Source organism: Engystomops pustulosus, chromosome 5 (assembly GCF_040894005.1).
Source record: "Engystomops pustulosus chromosome 5, aEngPut4.maternal, whole genome shotgun sequence".
Lineage (NCBI taxonomy): Eukaryota > Metazoa > Chordata > Amphibia > Anura > Leptodactylidae > Engystomops > Engystomops pustulosus.
The window spans coordinates 180,727,988-180,747,573 of NC_092415.1; the positions used below are offsets into that span (position 1 = coordinate 180,727,988).

Consider the following 19,586-nt stretch of genomic DNA (forward strand, 5'->3'; position numbering starts at 1 on the left):
TCTGATGTGAAGTCAGAACAATAGCGTTAATGGCTTCAGATTTAAAATGTGCTAACAAAATGAAAAATGTTTCCAAGCTCCGACTCTTTATGTGCCAGCTGTTTACAGCAGAGAGAAATATATTTCTTGTAAAGGTCACTGTAGAAACAGTCGAAAAACAAACCCATTCCAGCGTAAACTCGAAGATAAACAGAATGTTTATTTATACGCCACAGTTCTGTCGCTTGTGCTGTGACCGCATCTCTCCGAGCAGATATGCAGTAAATTACAAGCAACAGATTAAAATAACTATCTCAAAGGCAATTTGTAAGAGGTTACAAAACAAAGGAATAAATCTCACAAGTCATAGACAGTACAAAAAACACTTGTGATATGTGATATATTTGCAGAAAACGGTAACATTTGCAATACTTAATTAGGTAATTAATTTGAACATTCTTTTATCTCTCAGATAATTAATGCGGCAGTACTTTCACAAACATTGGGCCCAAAGTAACATGCTCTGTACTCCATTTGTTTTGGCGTATAAATCATGGAAAACTTGCAACTTGGGACTATTTGGCCCTTTCTGCCCCACTCAAACCACTTTAAAAAAAAGTTGGAACAAGGCAGGCCCGGAAAGGTTGGAACCTCTTAATTCTGGCATGTTAAGTGTCAGTCTTAATACATTGGCCCAAAGTTTTTAAAGCAATGCTGTAGTTTTTGAAACAAAAGTGAGTTAGATAAAAATGGGGAACGTTTGGTCTGACAAATTAATTTAATCTGAACTGCAATATTTGAGTTTAGCCAACCCCCTGTTTGGGCCAGTAAATCCAGCCGACTCATTGTCCAAGTTTGTGGAGCTGAACCCAACCAACAGCAATATTTTTAAGAATCTGGTTGTGGAATATGCAAACAAGTTTTCAAGAGTAAGAAAAGGAAGATTAAAGCTCCCTCTGATGCAATGTCTGACCTTCAAGAAGCCTAGTGACATGATATGGGATTATAACAAAACCAGTGAATAGGATTAGACACCAAACTGTAGAAATCATTGTTCTAGTGGTATTATATCTTGTCACAACAATTTAGGGAGCTGGTTTGGCTGGATGAGAGGCCATGGATGTAGGTCAGGAAGGGATTTATTCTCCTTATGAAAATTTTCTTTAAAAATGGCCTGTAAGGCCTCCCTGTAGTGCTCAGAGCACACCTTGGGAACAGGGGGTGCCTTGTCATTTTTGACTGGCCATTAGATAATGTTGCAACTGGTTGTGTTGGATGATGTTGTTTCCCATGAAACAAAAGATTGGTTAATCTGTTATCATTATTTTTTTGCATTTATGATAATACAGACAAAAGACTTAATATGTAAAGCTTTAGAATAGTTCCCCAAAAATTAGGCGATGTCCTACTTCTGGGACTGTGACTGTTATCTATTTGAAAAAAATGGGAAGTAAGAGCTCAATCTCCATGGGGAGCCACCACAAGGGGAACTATGCATCATAAAGTGTCCATACAGTCTGTCAATGTGATGTATGAATATGGCAGGTCTTCCGGATAAAGGAATATTTTTGATTGCTGCTCTCTATGAAACTTCTAAAGCTGAAAATCCCTTTCAGATACATTTCCGGCTCAAATATGTTATAGAAAATTAGAACTAAAAATAAAATATGTTTTGATGGTGCCAAATTCTATAGCGATTCAGGACCATGATGTAGTTTGACAATGCAACAAGGTTATACGTCTCCTTCGATGTATGGCATTTTCTAGGAGAGACATGGGATAGATAAAAAGCAGGAGATTTCGGCAGCTGTTATCACACATTTTTTAATATAATTACTTAGCATTATTATTTTAATGTATTACATACACAATTATTTTTCCAAATAGAATGTACAACAAATGACTTAAAATCTGTTTTTTTCCATCCAGCGTCCCATTATTTACTTCAGTAGATGGAAAGATTGATGTTTTTGCAAGATCTTTGCAACATCATGGGATTTTTGATTGCAGTTGATAAAACAATAGGATGATGGATGGAAAAATATGATGTCACCCTAAAAATCTGTCATTTTATCAGCAGCATCTGTTGTTCCATTGACTTCATTGTTAAAAAAAACAGAAGGGAAGATGAACTGGATGATGGATGTTATTTGCACCAGCGGAAAACAAATAAGCTTTGGCCTAAATGTAGCTTTGGAGTATTAGAACTGGTGCAGTAGAAAGCTGGAGCAGATGCCATAAGAAGAAATGAGATTACAACTTTCAATTTTCTACAACATACAGGAAAAGGAAATAGAGATGTGACTGGTTGCCGTGAGAATACTGGTAGAATAACTTGATAAAATTAAAGGGGTTTTTCTGGAATCCCATTGAAACTTTAAAAAGGGGTACAGTGTCCCCAACCTGAATGGACTGAGTAACACATGTCTATGTAACACAAGGTAGTAACACATGTCTATGTAACACAAGGTAGTAACACATGTCTATGTAACACAAGGTAGTAACACATGTCTATGTAACACAAGGTAGTAACACATGTCTATGTAACACATGGTAGTAACACATGTGAAGGGATTTTCCATGATTTCTGGAAATCCCCACCGGGCAGGGGCGAGTGTTGTTCCTGCATTCCTCTAGCATCACTTCATTTGTTGTCCTCAAGAGGCCACTGATTGGCCAAAGTAGGTACTGTGAACTCCCCCCGTTTCCAAGAACTTCCATCAGGACGCAAGGCCCAAAACCAAAATCAACGGATTGATGCAGTAACCAGAGCAGATTTAGTACAATTTTATTTGGCGCCCCGTCCTCAGACTAAATGGGGTTTTCATGAATTCTTAAAAGAACCCTCTATGTATACCATCATTTGGGGTTTGAAAAGTCCAAAGAGTACAGAGACACTACCTTTTCTACTGAATAGGGGACCCAACAGACAAATTACATTACAATGCATATGGACAGGGGTTGTCTTCATTAGACAGGGCCTTTTAGATATGTGTTGATTCCTCTCCAAAAGATCCATCCTCCATCCCCTTCCGATTTGTTAACAGTACTCAAATATGATTAAAGACTTTTCTAAACCCCAAAGCCTATCTTCCCAAATTAATGAAACATTCCAAAACGTTTTCCTCCAATTTTCTTGAGGTGGAATTTCCATCTCAATACAGAGTATAAGGCATGCTAGTCAACTTCTTTGAGAAGACCAAACCCTGAGAAAATTGTTTTTGAAATGCAATGCCGGGTATTTGATTGAATGAGCAGTCACTATATCAAAATGCTTCTCTACATATACTGTGCTACCTTATCATATATCTATACAAGAATGAATGTCCACCTAAGAATAGAACCTTGCAGATGTCTTCCAATTTATATAATAAACGGAATGGGAGGATTTATCAAGGCCTGTATGCAACTTTTCAGGTGTACAAGCCTTAAAATAGTTGCAATTCCTGGCACACCTTAATGAATTGTGACTATGTCCCCCCCCTCCTTACGCCACTTCTATGCCATGTGGGCGTAAAGGGGTTCAACCCCGGCACTGGAGCTGGGCAATGAGCAATAGCTCTAACCTTCGTATAGAGCATAGCTTGGCGTAGAATTGTCAGGTGGATATATCAGGACGCCAGAGCCTATGGATATATACGGCGGGGGTGGAGAATGAGGTTTACATCATACGCTGGTGCATAATTTACCAGTGTGTGATAAATCCCCTCTTTGAGTTTTCGCTAACAATTATCTTGTCTCTCCCACACTCTTTCAGCATTCTGACATAATACATCATTTTTGGGAAAAAAACAACTCCTCACTCCTAATTCCTCAGGTTACATATTTCATTATTGTGATGCTAATTTGGGAAGACATTTTGCCTACTGTAAGCCAGTCAGACAATTTTTTATTATCCACATGATAAACATAAATTTAACATAATAAAAAAAAAATTCTATGCATACTAAGAAATGAAGCTTAGATAAAGGAAACACGTCTTGGACGAGTTACTGTGGAGATGTCTGACATTTATGGATACAGTATTGCAGTCATCTCGTGAACTTGGGAGCTGTTATCCCTGCTACGACAACTGTCCATGTGAAAAAAACAATTACCAGACAATAAAAACACCAGCGATCCGGTCATGCAACAAAATCACTCATGTGGAACAAGCCCAAAGGTAATGTAAAAACAGTCTGCAGCTGCCTAATGGGAAAAGACCATTAAATATTCATAGGATTCTATCTATGTTTAAACATTGCCTTTAATGGGATACCACAATGAAACGGTATTTATTTAGCAAACATTGGATCCATTTTACACTTAGTGGCGAGTGCGGGTCATCATCTGTTTAATAGATATCGTTTAACTATTTATAGGACACGCTTATAGCACTTAGTCTTCAAGATTTGCTATAAGGTACTGATGTCTAAAAGGACTGTCAGTCACCGTCAATAATCACTCGTAAGCAAGGTTGTATTATGCCCATCACTGCACCCCAAGAACCTGTCATGGGTGCGAGCTCTGACACAATGATCACATGCTACTAGGGTTTACTTTTAATGGTTTACTTGGTAAAATGGTTATAGTGAAGGGGTTTTCCAAGAATCCTGGGGTTTTAGAACAGGGATGACCCAAAAAGATGAAGTTGGCCTACCCTGCTCCATCTACCAGTTTCAATGATCTCCCATGGTTCAATGGGGTTACTAAGGCTGAAACTGGTCCTACGACCCCCGGCATTTCAGGCAAACCAGAACCAGGAAGACCACTGACCACCACTGTATATAGAGTGGGGATTTGTTTCAAAATGAATAAAGTTTATACAATTGTATACAGAATTAGGAAAAAAATCAAGAAAGAATACATACTTAAAGGACATCTATCACCAGATTACTGCTGATATAGTGTCCTAATTAGGTTACTTGTTCCATCTAGGGCAGTGGAGGCGAACCTATGGCACGGGTGCCAGAGGTGGCACTCAGAGCCCTTTCTGTGGGCGCTCAGGCCATCGCCCCAGGACAGAGATCACCAAACAAGACAAAATCCACCAAATCTTCCTGCAGTCCCAGGCAACTTATGAGATGCTGCACTCAGCATTATTTTAAAGTGACATTGGCTGTTTGGAACTGCAGGAAAACTGAGGTGGTGTTGTCAGAACCGCATTATCTTTGGAGGTCCTCCTGCTGGACCCACCATTCTTCCTCTACAGAGAGACCCTCTTTCTTTCAACTGTATTGGTGACCTTAAGATGCTGATACAATTGAAAGATGTGGAAGAACCTGAAATAAGTTACTGCTTAAAATGCCGCATTGGCACTTCACAGTTAATAAGTGGATTTTGGTCGTAGTATGGGCACTCGGTCTCTAAAAGGTTCGCCATCACTGATCTAGGGGATTGAGGGACTGTTTTTAACAGGTTTTCTTGTATCTTGAATACTGAAATATTAACTTTGTACCAGTGTTGGAGGCGTTCAGGAAAACGGCACCCGAGCGCCTCTCAACTTCCCCAGCTATTTTACCTGTTAAAAAATCCCCCAATCCCCTAGATGAAACGAGCAACCTAATTAGGACACTATACCACCAGTAATCTGGTAATAGCTGTCCTTTAACCTTCTCTGGGAAGTGGTTTCCATGCTTCCGGTTTTCAGGCCAGAGTCTGACAGGGGTTTATAGGACCCACTTCAGGCAACAAGTGCTATTCTGTCTGAGAAACCTGCTCATTGGTTACAGCGGATTCTGTGACCCCCAGGACATAGGTCCACAAACCGGAAATACCACTGTGATGCAGTAAAGCAGAGTTGGAGTGGTGTAAGTATGCATCCTTTTTTCCCCATCCAGGTGTGAACCTGGAAAGCTCCTTTAAGTTTTTACATTATCTTATATTATTACATTATTGTGTTGTATTTTAGCTGTTTTTTTATTGTGCTGAATAATAGTAGTGGATCCTTTTTATCCTAGAGCTACTTTATATCCAATGAAAATTTAGTCTTGCATATCGAAATTTATATGACATTACCTGTAATCAGCTATATTAAGAAACACACATTTCTATACAAACAACACGCCAAATTCCTTAGTTACAAAATGGTCCTATAAGCAGAAGACCAGAAACATGTCTCCCCTTATAATCAGAGCTTTATCTCATTCATCTCCATTTTTATAATTCATATAAGTGTCATTGATTTTTATCATCTCTTATACGTTTTACTTTTTATGCTACAAACAATTTTAGAATTGGCATAAGAAAGAATAAGAACAATCCTTACCAGTATCATGTGACCGGTGGAGATGTCCATATTTGACTGCACAGGTTCCTCACTCCAGGACGAGGTGCTGCTCCGTGCGGTGGGGCTGGCCATTGGTCCATCACTGAACTGTGATGAGATGCTATTGATGCGAGAACTGTGCACAGGTTCTGGACGATCTGAAGACTTGACAGCCATCCGCTGACGGCACAGCTCCTACAAGGATGGAGAGAGGAGCACAATATGAATAATATGGAATTAATGTTGACCCCAAGGGAACTTTTTTGTCAGCTCATGCCAAGAATCTGTACAATTTTAGTCTGGATTTAAGAGAAAGCCTGCCAGTCTTCTGCTGCCGACATGCAAGAACAGCATTGTGCACGTCATGTACTCCTCTACGCTTATCCGACTCCTACTGCTTATAAACACACTAGGAGAAGAAAAGGGAATGTGAAAGCAGCATCTCTGACAAATATCACTTCCCGGCTCTGGCTTAATTACCTATAATTTTGTCCTGCCAAGTTTATTGTTGATAAGCGAGGTAGAAGAATCCATGAACTCAAAAAATAGATATAAGACTGGAGGTAGAACAAAGGCTCTTGATTGCAGGAATCAAATTATATTGTATAGTGTATATTTATTTATTGTACCATTCACATGTACAGAATAGAAAGGAGGATAGATAGATAGATCCGTGAGAAGAAGAGGAACTGCGGGGAGCTTTGGAGGGTAAGTATGGAAGTTTAACACTTATATATACTCCAGTAAAGGCTTATATACAAGTCCAGTAGGGCTTTTCAGCACAAAAATGTAATTAATTGTACTTATCACATGTACAGGATAGAAAGGAGAAGATAGATAGATAGATAGATAGATAGATAGATAGATAGATAGATAGATAGATAAATACATACATACATACATGCATAGATACATACTGTAGATAGATAGACGAGAGGAAGATGAGGGAGAGAAATTAAAGATATATATATATATATATATATATATATATGAGAAAGATAAAAAAAGAATATAATGATAAATAGATAAAACACTGTAAGATAGAATACATGCACTTGATTGCAGGAAACAACTAAGATTGTATACTGTATATTTATGTGCCATTACTGTCATATGTATAGGATAGAACTATAGATCAATAGATAGATATGAAATAGAAAAAAGGCAGCACTCCAAGTTATCTAGGTTAAAAGAAGTGGTGATCCTCTTTATTCCATAAGACAATACAGCAACATTTTGTCTCTTTTTCAAGCCCTACATAAATAGATAGACTATAGGTGTATAGGAACACTATGGAGCACATTTACAAAGGTCCTTGCGCCAGTTTTCTGTCGGACACATTCTTTTCGGTGCAAACCGTTTGCACGGGTATCTAAGAAGTGTCTGCACCACAATTGTTTTTTATATGCTGGAAATCCCCTCTAAGTATGCGCTGTGTCCAATTAAAGACCTTCCTGAGAAAACTCCATGTCTGGTCACATTCAAAGCAGAAATACCATGCTGTAAAGATATTTGAGCATGCAGCTCAAATGGTCGAATTGTTTGTATCACTTATTTGTATTACTACATTTATAATAAATAATCTTGGATCTGCAGTAATACATAAAATGGATAGTCCACCCAGCATAATTTGCTTGAAAAATACTTTTGAATGATACAGTGTTACTACATGGGTGCTATATTGATCACCCGACGTCCCAGTTGCAACAGTTTTGGGTCCTCTGTCAGCCCCTGTTTTATGGTCTTGCAAAATAACTTACAAAAAGTATATCCATATGACCCATGCAACAAGTGACTGGCTACAATGGTGACATCAGTGGTGCTCCATGTGAGGATATCATCAATGGAGGTCATCAAACAGGAACCATCAGCAGACCAGGAGATATGAGAGTAGACATGGCGGGAGATCGGGAGAATGTGGAGAAGAGTATAACTTCTTATATTATATTGACTTTCAAAAATTTACATTGGGTGGACAACTCCTTCAAACTTAATAAATGGCAAGACAAGAAGAGATCTCTTGACTCAGTGGTGGTTTCAAAATTCATCTCAGACCCTGAATTTTAGCATGACGGCTGTTGGATGGACCATTATTGATCCTTTATCCCCTGACACATCTACCAAGATCAATCCACAGCTTTACACAAATGAAAAAAACAGAAGTATGCTCAGTTTCGTTCTTTAATGATGTCCTACACAACTGCCCCATTCATCTTTTCTTGCCCTACACTACAGTATAATTGTATAAATAAGCAAATCTGCGAATGTGGAAACCGTAATTGTTTGGTAATAGTACAGGTGGTCATATAGGTGGACAAAAATTTCTACATGCAAGTTCCAGGCAGCACTCTCAGTTTCCTCGCACACATCTAGGGTGCATTTTCCAGATGGTGACTCTCCATCATGCCAAAATATATGGCTCCTAACCTATAAAGTAGAACAGTACTCCTACTATAGCAACGAACCACTGTAACTAAAATAATACACAAAAGATACTAACTAAAGGCCTGTTCACAGAAAATAAAACTCATCAGATTCTTCCTATGGTTTTTCCACTTCTGCTACTTGTGGCTACCTGCCAATGATGTTCATGCTGTTTATGTGCAGAGTACGTAAAGAATTGAAATGTCAATTCTTTTTTCCTACTTGCTGCTGTTAACTCAACATGTGAAAAATTATTTGACTCAGATTTATTTATTTATTGCCCAGATTTCAAATGAAAACAAAGTCATGGAGTAAGAATGCACTGTGTGAAGGAATACTTGCTGAAATGCCATAGGTATCTAATAGATGCAGGTCCCTCTTCTCGGGAAAGGTGGTCTCCTGCTCCCACCATGTTGTGTCCAACAACTCTTCAGAGAACAGCTGAGGACCCATTTTTGAGACAGATACGGCACCTTATTTAAAAATGTCACCAGGTTTTACTCTAATAAACTACTAGTACCTCTTAAGGGTGTGAAATGTGCTTTCTAAAATTCCTATCTAGCACATTTAGCAAAAGAGAAAATTTGCTTCTAAAGTCTTGTGAAAATGATGAGAAAAGAGCCCTTTTTTCACCTGATATCACTTTTAGAGAATAAAGGGTTAAGCATCAGTTAAGGTACCACAATCTTGTGTTACATAGTACGGAGTACTAAGAGTCTGGTGTCATATTAAAGGGGTATTCCCACGAAGACAAGATTTTGCCTCCTGCCCCTCCCCCTGCATTACAAGACCAGCTCAGACACAGGAACTTCCTTTCAGCAAGCAACAGTGTGCAGAGACCTACTCTATAAGCTGCAGACAAGATAAGCAGAGCTGACTGAGTGTTTTATTGATTAGGTGAGGGGGCAGCAGTGTATGGAGACTAAATCTACAAGCTACATGCAAAATAAGATCTTTATAGCAGAGGAAGGAGTTATTACAGAGCTGACAGTGTTTGTTATAGCTTTCATGTAGCAGAGCTGAAGTGTGTTATTGTGTGTTATATAAATATCATGGATCTCACCATCTCTCATCTCTGATCTGTCTCATCTCTATTTTTCTATGTGTCAGATACTAGAAAAATGTTCAAAAGATAAATAAAAGTGTAGATAAACCCTTGACCCTGATAATCTAAGCACATTGCCAGCACACAGCATCACATATCACAAAGGGATCATGAAGTGTCTGCTTAGAGAGTCCCCTTTACACTGACCATCACTGAGTAATAGGAGCTAAAACAGTAATAAAACTAACATTAGAATTCTAAAGTAAGAGGTTAGAAATTATCTTTATTGTGTAAACACCACTAGGAGATTAAAATTTGAGAACTTTCTTTCATGGGCAAACCCCTTTAAAGAAATTTCATCTTTTAAAGTATAACAAGATTGTGCTACTGTAATTTATAGAACCACAGATACCCTCAGTATTGGATATTAATCTACAGCTCACCTTTCCAACTATATTTGTACCTGCCGAAATCTCCAGTTCTGTATATCACAGAACCAGATCTGTAAACAGATAATATGACACCAAAAGCATTATCTAGGTCGTATAGAACTGGAAATAGGGGGTCTTTAAAATCCCACTCTCCTTGTAGCCTCTAAAAGTGACTAGTCTCAGGCAATACATGAAGCTTCTCTGCTGATTTGCATACCTCTTTGAAAAAAATATTTTTTAGGTAAACAGGTGAGATTTCACATAAAAGAGGGAAGAATTTTATACCCTACCAAAGGGGATAAAAGGGGTAAAATCTGCAATAGAGTCCCTTTAAGAGCATTGAATAAAATTAATCAAAAGGGAAATAGTAAAAATTTTAAAAATTTTGCTTATAGAAACCAATGAGGGTCCTTTTTTTCACTTTTAAGCTGCACCAGCAAGATAAGAAAATTAATGTGATTGGTCTTTTTCTACATTTATAAGATTCACTGGATATCGGTATTTTCCAGAGGTAAAGGTTTTTATCGAGCTTGAGCTCCCTTATACTATAAACTGAATTTGTTTTATATGAAAAATTGCCTTTAAATCCACCATGTGGCCTTTCCTTCGATAATTTTTGTTGACGTAAATTTCTTAGACAAGCAAGGTTATTGTCAGATCATTTTAGTGTAAGACACACGGAGGAATGTGACAAGAAAACATGCGAGATATAAGACACGGAACGAGGCCACATCACGCCCCTCTCCTTCCCTTCACCTTACATGAACTCTCCGTGTCACTGACCAGTGCGGACAGATCTAAAGCAATCTACATACTAATACTTCCTAAATCTATGAATTACAGCACATTACTGAATATTTTTGTACTATGTATTAAGTGTTTGTTGCTAAAGGATTTTTCCTACATACATATCGCAAAGAATGGGGGTGCGCCAATGTACTATCTATCAAAAATATCCAGAGAGGAAGTCCCCCCAAAAAAGCGTAGTTAGCTTTGGCCAAGCAGTCACTGCACACGGGACACCAGTGCACTCTGACACTCGGGATCCTCCAGCATTGTGTCTTACAACAATACAGGGTGAGTTATTTCATCAACTGTATCAAAGAAGACCAGAATTGCCTCCGAAATCAATAGCGCTGGATCACCCATAGGTGTGTGGTCTTTGCTACGTGATCACTTTCTCTTTGGAAAAACTTGTCCTTGATCCAACGTGGTGGCTTTCAAGATGGTGGCCATGTTCCAGGCATAGCCTAAAGGATAGGCCTCCTCGCCCATTACATGCTGGGATTTATATCTAAATAACAAATGGAAGGGGAACAGTCCCTGTCATTATGGATGTGTTATCTTACTAGTATAGCAGTTACTTCTTGCAATTCCAATTCCATTCCCATTACATACATATATACATATATCTGCAGCCGTACTATGTTAGTAGTATAGCAGTCATGGGAAATGAGATTTTCCTGCTGTTACTCCTTGCTATCCTAATTCCATACTCAGTACATACTTACATATATCTGCAATCCTACTATATTACTAGTATAGCAGTAATGGAGGATGAGGTATTCCTGCCGTTACTCCTTGCTATCCCAATTCCATACTCAGTACATACATATCTTCGTATCCCCGTAGCACTACTATGTTACTAGTATAGAAGTTACAGAGAATGTGAGGTTTCTACTGATACTCCTTGCAATCTTAATTCCATACCCAGTACATATCTATATACATATATCCCCAGCCCCACTATGTAACCTACAAGTAATGGGGAATGCGTTATTCATTCCGTTACTCCTTGCTATCCCAATTCCATACTCAGTACATAAATATGTACATATCTCCGCAGCCCTACTATGTTACTTGTATAGCAGTTATGGGGAATGAGATATTACTGCCGTTACTCTTTGCTATCTCAATTCCATACGCCATACATACATATATACATATATCTGCAGCCCTACTATGCTACTAGTGTAGCAGTTATGGTGAATGAGATATTCCTGCTGTTATTTATTGCTATCCTAATTCCATACCCAGTTCATATCTGTATACATATAGCCATACATTGGCCCAAATGTATTACAATCTATTACAATTTATTACAATCTGGACCAGTATTCTTGCATATGTATAGAAGTGTTTGCACCAGTATTGTGTCGCGGCTGCAGTATGCAGCACAGAAAGTGACGTTGCGGTGCAAATTCACACCATGCACTACATTTATGTTGGAAAGTTTGACAGAATTGTGGCACCAGATTAGCGTAGGGTGCACCAGATTCATGGAGTCCTTAATCCGGTGCACTCTGTACGCTGGTCAGGCCTCAATGCCTCACTATTAATAAATCCACAGAGCAGGACTCATGGGTGATTGTGCAGAGAGGTGTCAAAGTTTTGAGTCTTAAATTAAAACTTTCATTAAACACAAAGAGATGAGAAAATCAATTTACTAAGTTCAAGATTCACAATCTGAAAATTGATTTGTAAGTCTTTACCCATTACTAGGTGCGGCTGAAGCAATTTGATGATTCAGAAATTCATTGGCGACACACTTAAAGTTGGCATGCCAATTCAGATTGCAAATTGAGTATTTGACTGAATCTATGTGAGCACTGGCATCGCTGCAAAAAGGAATAGTGTTGTGTATCAAAGATAGAATAGGGATGAGAATTAGGCCTTCATTTAGGCTGAAAGTTAGAGAATTAAACTTGCCACCATGAAAATACAGTGTTAGGCTACATTCACACACATGTATGAGGGATGAATATACGGCCGATATACGTCCCCCATACACTTCTATGGGCTCACGGCCCTGTACGGGAGCGGTACGGTGCAGCACACGTGCGGCACCGTACCGCTCCGTAGCACGGGAAAAGATAGGACATGTCCTATCTTTTCCCGTGATACGGCGCCGTGCGCTGTATCTCCCTATGGAGAGGGGCGTGGGTGAGCAGCGCTCATCCACTGCTCCTCTCCGCAGCGCCGATGTATGCCCGCCGTACTACGGTACGGCGGGAATACATCGTGTGAATGTAGCCTTATCTGCAGGCAGAATGTTATAGAGCAGGAGGAGCTGAGCAGATTATACATAGGGGCTCATTTACTAAGGGCCCCGCGGACCACACTTTCGTCTGACATTCCGACGATTTCTGTTTTGCGCCGCTGGGACAGGGATTTAAAAGGGGTTTTTGTTGCACACAACAGGATTTTGGCGCAATCGACAGAAATCAAAGGACGGGCTGTCGGACCCCACGGGACTTAACTTTAAAATTGTGTCGCAAGCCAAGAACTTACATGCACTGAAAGGAAGAAGGTGAACTCCGGTGGACCTGAGCGGGGAAGCGACACATTCAGCAAGTCGGGCTCATGATCTTCTTGAATCGCGGCACAGTGCATTGTCATCGGACAAGTAAATGTGCCCCATCGTGTCCTATCTGCAGGCAGCGTGTTATAGACCAGGAGGAGCTGAGAAGATTATACATAGTGTCCTATCTGCAGGCAGCATGTTATAGAGCAGGAGGAGCTAAGAAGATTATACATAGTGTCCTATCTGCAGGCAGCGTGTTATAGAGCAGGAGAAGCTAAGAAGATTATACATAGTGTCCTATCTGCAGGCAGTTTGTTATAGAGCAGGATGAGCAGAGGAGATTGTATATCATGTCTTATCTGCAGAAAGAATAACACTAAATCACATATGAAATCAAATCAATCAAATGATTACAGTAGGGGAGATGTACTACGAGCGCTGCTGTGGAGTAGTTGTCCATGGCAACTATTTAGATTCTTCCTCTCCTTTATTTTAAATGATTCTTTTGAAGATGTTGGAAGTAAGTATCAGCTTTATTTATAACCTTATTCACTTCATTATCACTATGTATTTTCATCCCAAAATGTTCTTTAACCTACTGTATTCACTGCTGTTATAGATGCGTACCAGCAATAGCTACACTACAAATGTCCATTTTGCAGATTTTCCTGTATATACAATTACGTTCTATTTCGAATACATTGAATAGTGGAATATCAGGGAAAATATTTCTGCGTCCTATGGTTAGAACTACATTTCTGAGTTGTACGAATCAATCTGTAAAATAAGAAATGGAGTAAATTACCTGGCTGCAGATTACTAGCCGTGTGGACCTGCAGTCCTCAGCCGTGGTCACCTACTTAGAGGCCATGTCCTGACCATTATATCATTGTACATTAGTTGGAAGATGACAAATGTCAATGGTTGCACTCAGCGTGCTGTTTATAGAATGATGGAAATCTCACTTCCAACACATTCTATTTCCCCGGGCACGTACACTAAGTGTATGGCTCTGCTGCCGAACATGTTCCGAAATGTCAAGGTCAGGAAAACGCAGGACTTCCTTACCCTACGTGACATGGAATTTATTCTGAGGTTCTTGTTTCACACGTAGGCGCCTCCGTACAGTTTGGCACTCAATTACCCATTTAACTATTTAATATATCTTAGGGGCATGGTCCCCCATATGGAGGAATCACTACTTCTTCTTCCGTGACACCATGTTGTAAATTTTTAATTGCTTTTCTTCTCCAAGTAGAATACTCTACGGGGCATTGTTAATCACGAAGAATAAATGTATCCAACCATTTACATATGTTTCTAATTGCTTATGGATGAAATACTGAAGGTTGCAATCTAGTCACCCGGGTAAGTAGCTGGAAAATTTAGGAAGATAGTCTAGAAATATGTATAAAGCCCCATATACCATTGGGTGTTATATGTGAGTGTAGGCCTGTTGTTGCTCCCTTCAATACCTATCTATGTTGGATTTACATTACCAGAGAAGATTACAATACAAACAATAAATGAAAATAATTTGGGTGGTTTGGGCAACAGCCTGAGTCTACGGTTTCGGGATGGCCCATTGCTACCCAAACCATCCACCAAGTTGGATATTGCCCTAAAGAGATAATGAAGATGACTAGACCTCTAGCAATAAACTCAAGATATATGTTTTCTAGCTTTTGACCCTTGTAGGCCCTTTAAAGGTAATCAAAAAACTGCAGAATCGAAAGCGGCACCCCCCCCCCACCTTTGTCCTTGGCCAAGAAACTTTGTTCTAGTACTGGATGTTGTCAGTAAATGGCTAACCATAGAAGGGGTTTCAAGGCTTTTAAAAAAAAATGTATATAATGCCTGGGGGGCTTTAAAAACCAAAAAAATACTTACCTCCTTTGGCACTCCCGTTCCCCCAAGGCATCGCCTGTTACTGCAGGCCTCTGTTGGTTTACATAGGCTGACGATCCGGTCTCAACCACTGCCACGCACCTGCACCTGTAAATCGAGAGGCCGGAAGTGACGGGCGGAGCCCCAGGAAAACGGGAGCACCGGAGGAGGTGAGTATAAGTTTCTTTTCTTTGTATAGCCCCCCTCCACCGGAAAAGGCTTATGTAAAATTTTAAAAGTTAGACTAAAAACAAAAGCCCAATGGCTATCACAAAACATTAATGTCTGGAAGCAAACCTTTGTTCTCATAGGAGATGAGTCATCATAAAGGACATCTATCACCAGGATGAAGGATTGTGAACCAAGCACACCGACATACTGACATGAGCCCCCCTCTGGCGGAATCTGCACTCCTTTTAACTTCCTATTCCCTGTTTTTTTTTTAAAAAAAAGGCTCTTAAAATTATGAAAATGAGCCAAAAAAACTATTGAAAACTGACATCTATCTATATTATACAGTACTTTCAACCTATGGTATAATTGTATCTTCCACAGCTTCCACAACCTTCCAAAAACAAGAAATGTCTGTACACTTGATTAGGATGTACGACTCTCTTGTATATTAAGACTTCATGTAATAATCATGGTATACTACCACAACTCTGCACTCACACTAATGCTGTCCTCTTATGTGTCAGCGGGTCCTATTTTACATGTTAGGAATATGGGACCCTGAGGAATTCTTGCACATGATATTTCCTTTTCCAGCAATCTTATGTCAACCTGCTGGAAAGAGGAAAAAATTGGACGGAGGCCATCATCACTGTGAAAACCAAACGGTTTAGACTGAGGTAGGAAATATGAAGTCTGGCCAAGAATAAAATATCATAAAGAAGCTAGATGCTTGTTTTAAGGGTTTCTGGTTATACTAAGGCTAAACAGCAAAACCTGTAACTTTAAGGGGTTTGCCCATGAAATAAAATTCTCAAATTTTAATCCCCTAGTGATGTTTACACAATAAAGATAATTTTTAACCCCCTTACTTTACTATTTTACTCAGTTTTATTGCTGTTTTAGCTCCTATCACTCAGTGAATGTCGATTCTAGAGTGTGGACGGGGACTCTCTAAGCAGAGACTTCATGATTCCTCTGTGCTATGAGATGCTGTGTGCTGACAATGTGCTTATATTATCAGGGTACATGTTTATCTACACTATTATTTAGCTTTTGAACTTTCTACTAGTATCTGACACATAGAAAAGAAGAGATGAGACAGATTAGAGATGAGAGATGATGAGATCCATGAGATGGATATAACACACAATGACACACCACAGCTCTGCTACATCCAAGCTATAACAAACAAAAGATCTTATTTTGCCTGTAGCTTGTAGATTTAGTCTCCTCACACTGCTGCTTGCCAGCAGGAAGTGTGTGTGAGCTCATCTTGGAATGCAGGGGGAATGGGCCCATGCAGAGAGAGACTGCAGGGAGCACATAGGAGAAGCTTTTCATGAGTAGAATCTTCCCTGCCCGACCCTAAGTCAGAAAATTTATGGTTGGATTCCAGGGCAACTGAAATTGTATATACCAGGACTGATAGAGACAGGTTGGAATTATATCTGTGAAATGCTGTTTTTTTGTTAATAACAGTGAATTAGAGAATGTGTGTTTGTTATCCTGAGTATAGTTAAGAATCTTGTCTTCGTTGGAATACCCCTTTAAAGGGGGTATCCACTTTCAGCAAATAATTTTCCAGTATACTTTATGTATCACATTCTTACGATCTGCTATACAAAACTTCTTTGTTTACTTCCAGTGGATAGAAATCTGTCCATGGTCTGTAATAGACAGGAAGGTGTAGGAGTCGTTAGTATCACACAAATTGAATTAATCTCTGTGATAATAACGCCTCTAGCACCTGTGTGTGCATCACATGACCACGGACAGATTTCTATTCATTGGAAGTAAACACGGAAGCTTTCTATAGCAGGACAGCAAGCAGAGATCTAGAAAACCGTTAAATCTATGATACAGAAAGTCTATTGCAAAATTGTACAACTTTTCCTTACACAAACAATATCAATTTTTTTCTGAAAGTAGCTGACCCCCTTTAAGTTTCCTGAACCCCAATGAATACTGTGCTATATAATACCATATGTATTGACTAAACACTTTTTTTGAACAAATTATATGGGGTACACTCTATGGCTCATATGTAGCGGAGGGAATTCTGGGTATAGCTATTACCTTCCATAGTAACTAGCTTGATCATAACTTTTCATACATTTTTGAAAGTACAGATAAAGATGATGAACACACCAGGCTATGTGTGAATTTACTTACCCGGTCCTGACGCGATCCCGCAATGCATTGTCCGATGAGGATTCGGGTGTGCTGCCATTCACTAAGCTTGTGCGCCCGAGTTCCTGCATCCGTCGTTCTGCGCCGAGGTCTGCCGGAGTTCAATAAATGTTAAATCCCGCGCGTTGTCCGAAGTCGTCGGGTTGTCCGATGGCCCGCCCCCCGATTTCTGATGCGAGCAAGGGGGGACCAAAGCGCCAAAATGCGATCACGTGCACCAAAATCCCTGGGCAATTTGTCGCAAAACGGAAATCGTCGGGAGACACAATGAAAATGCATTCGACGGACCCTTAGTAAATGAGCCCCAGTATTTTACAAGTACAGCTGAGGTACAGATGTGTCCACCCTTAATTATTTAGAATTTAGTCAAATAAACCTCAGTCTCTCAAAAAGACAATTCAATACATTATGAAAACATGCAAAAAAAAAACCAAAACTGAAAGGTATCAATGCACAACAGAAGCCTAAGGGCTATCACAATGGCTATCTGGAAGTGGGGTTCATCTTGTGGCAGGCATAACTGTACATGTCCAGCCAAAAGGAAGGAAAGATACATTGGAATCTTAAAAACATGGCAAGAAACACTGCAGAGCAAAAAGAATATATCATACAATGCCTGTTCATAATATAGGATAATGCCAAATGATGATAAATAGAAAGATATATAGATTGATAGATAATAGACTGGTGGATCTATAGTTAAATAGATAGACCATAGACAGATTTGGATAGATATATGGATAGATAGATAGAAAATAGATAGATAATAGATATTAGATAGATAATAGATAGATAGATAGCTTAAAAGACAGATTGATTATATACTGATCGATATATACCGGTAGTTAAATAGCTAGCTAGATAGATGGATAGATAAAGATATTTGAGATAGATCACCCAATATTTTGCAAAATTAAAATTTTCTCTTGTTTTGATACTAAACCTTGCATCATCTATCTTGTATGCTGCTGCTGAGAACTGTCTGATTGAATTACTTAAATCTTAAGACTCAAGAATTACTAACAAAATCAGATTTGCCCTCCTAATCCCTTCACTGCAAAAACTCAATAAACTCAAGTGAAATCAATAAAAACAGATTACAATGTTCTTTACACCTAATATGACAACTCCAAAAAACAGAATATTCTTCAGAACGCTTATGATAAGAAGTAAATATGTAAAAAAAATGCATATGTATTGTATAGGTAGAAAAAAGTCAGAGTCAAAAAACAGTGATGGGTGGAAACCGGCTGCTACAAGATGTTACTTGACATGAGACCTTCCAAAGGCCAGAGCTGGATTCTGAATTGAGCTGTTTGTAAGATGAAACGCTAACCAGGCTAAGCTTCTATACAAATTGCTCCCTGCTGCATTGCATTGTGGGACAGATCGTTTTCTATATGTCAGCTTCCTAGGGTAACCACCGGTTTTCCCACTCCTGATTGCAGACACAGAACAAGCATGGATCCCTAGGAGATGTGAGCTGATGTGAGGATATACTTCTTGCTTCCTTACCCCACCTCACTTTAGATATAAATTCTGCACCAAAATTTGGGTTCAATTTCACCAGTTTAAAATCATGACCCTTTTTTCCATCCCCTTCTAGAAACCTTTCAAAACTGTCGAGTGAAGTTGGAGGTAAGTATGTCACTTACCGCGACATTTCTCAGTGATATTAAGTATGCCAGTTTGTTAGTGCAATTTACGCCACATTAAGCATATTTCGCGGAGTATTTTTTACCCTAAGGTTTTTGCAAAGGGATTCAATATTTTTTTACATAATATTAGTTTTATATAAATTGAAAAATAGTGTTCAATCAAATCCCCTCATTCAAAAATACTATTAACACATTTATAGTTACTAAGTCGACCTCCATCAATAAGCAAAATAATATATAATATAAT

At 39.1% G+C, this 19,586-nt stretch overlaps 1 protein-coding gene across 1 annotated transcript in view; it reads right to left on the reverse strand.

Moving 5' to 3' along the window:
- Window positions 1-19,586, reverse strand: part of PTPRN2 (protein tyrosine phosphatase receptor type N2) — a 644,507-nt gene that overhangs the window by 62,211 nt on the left and 562,710 nt on the right. The window contains exon 14 of the mRNA XM_072153967.1: window positions 6,227-6,421. Within this exon, the coding sequence (XP_072010068.1) occupies window positions 6,227-6,421 (195 nt within the window). The remainder of the gene's footprint in view (window positions 1-6,226; window positions 6,422-19,586) is intronic.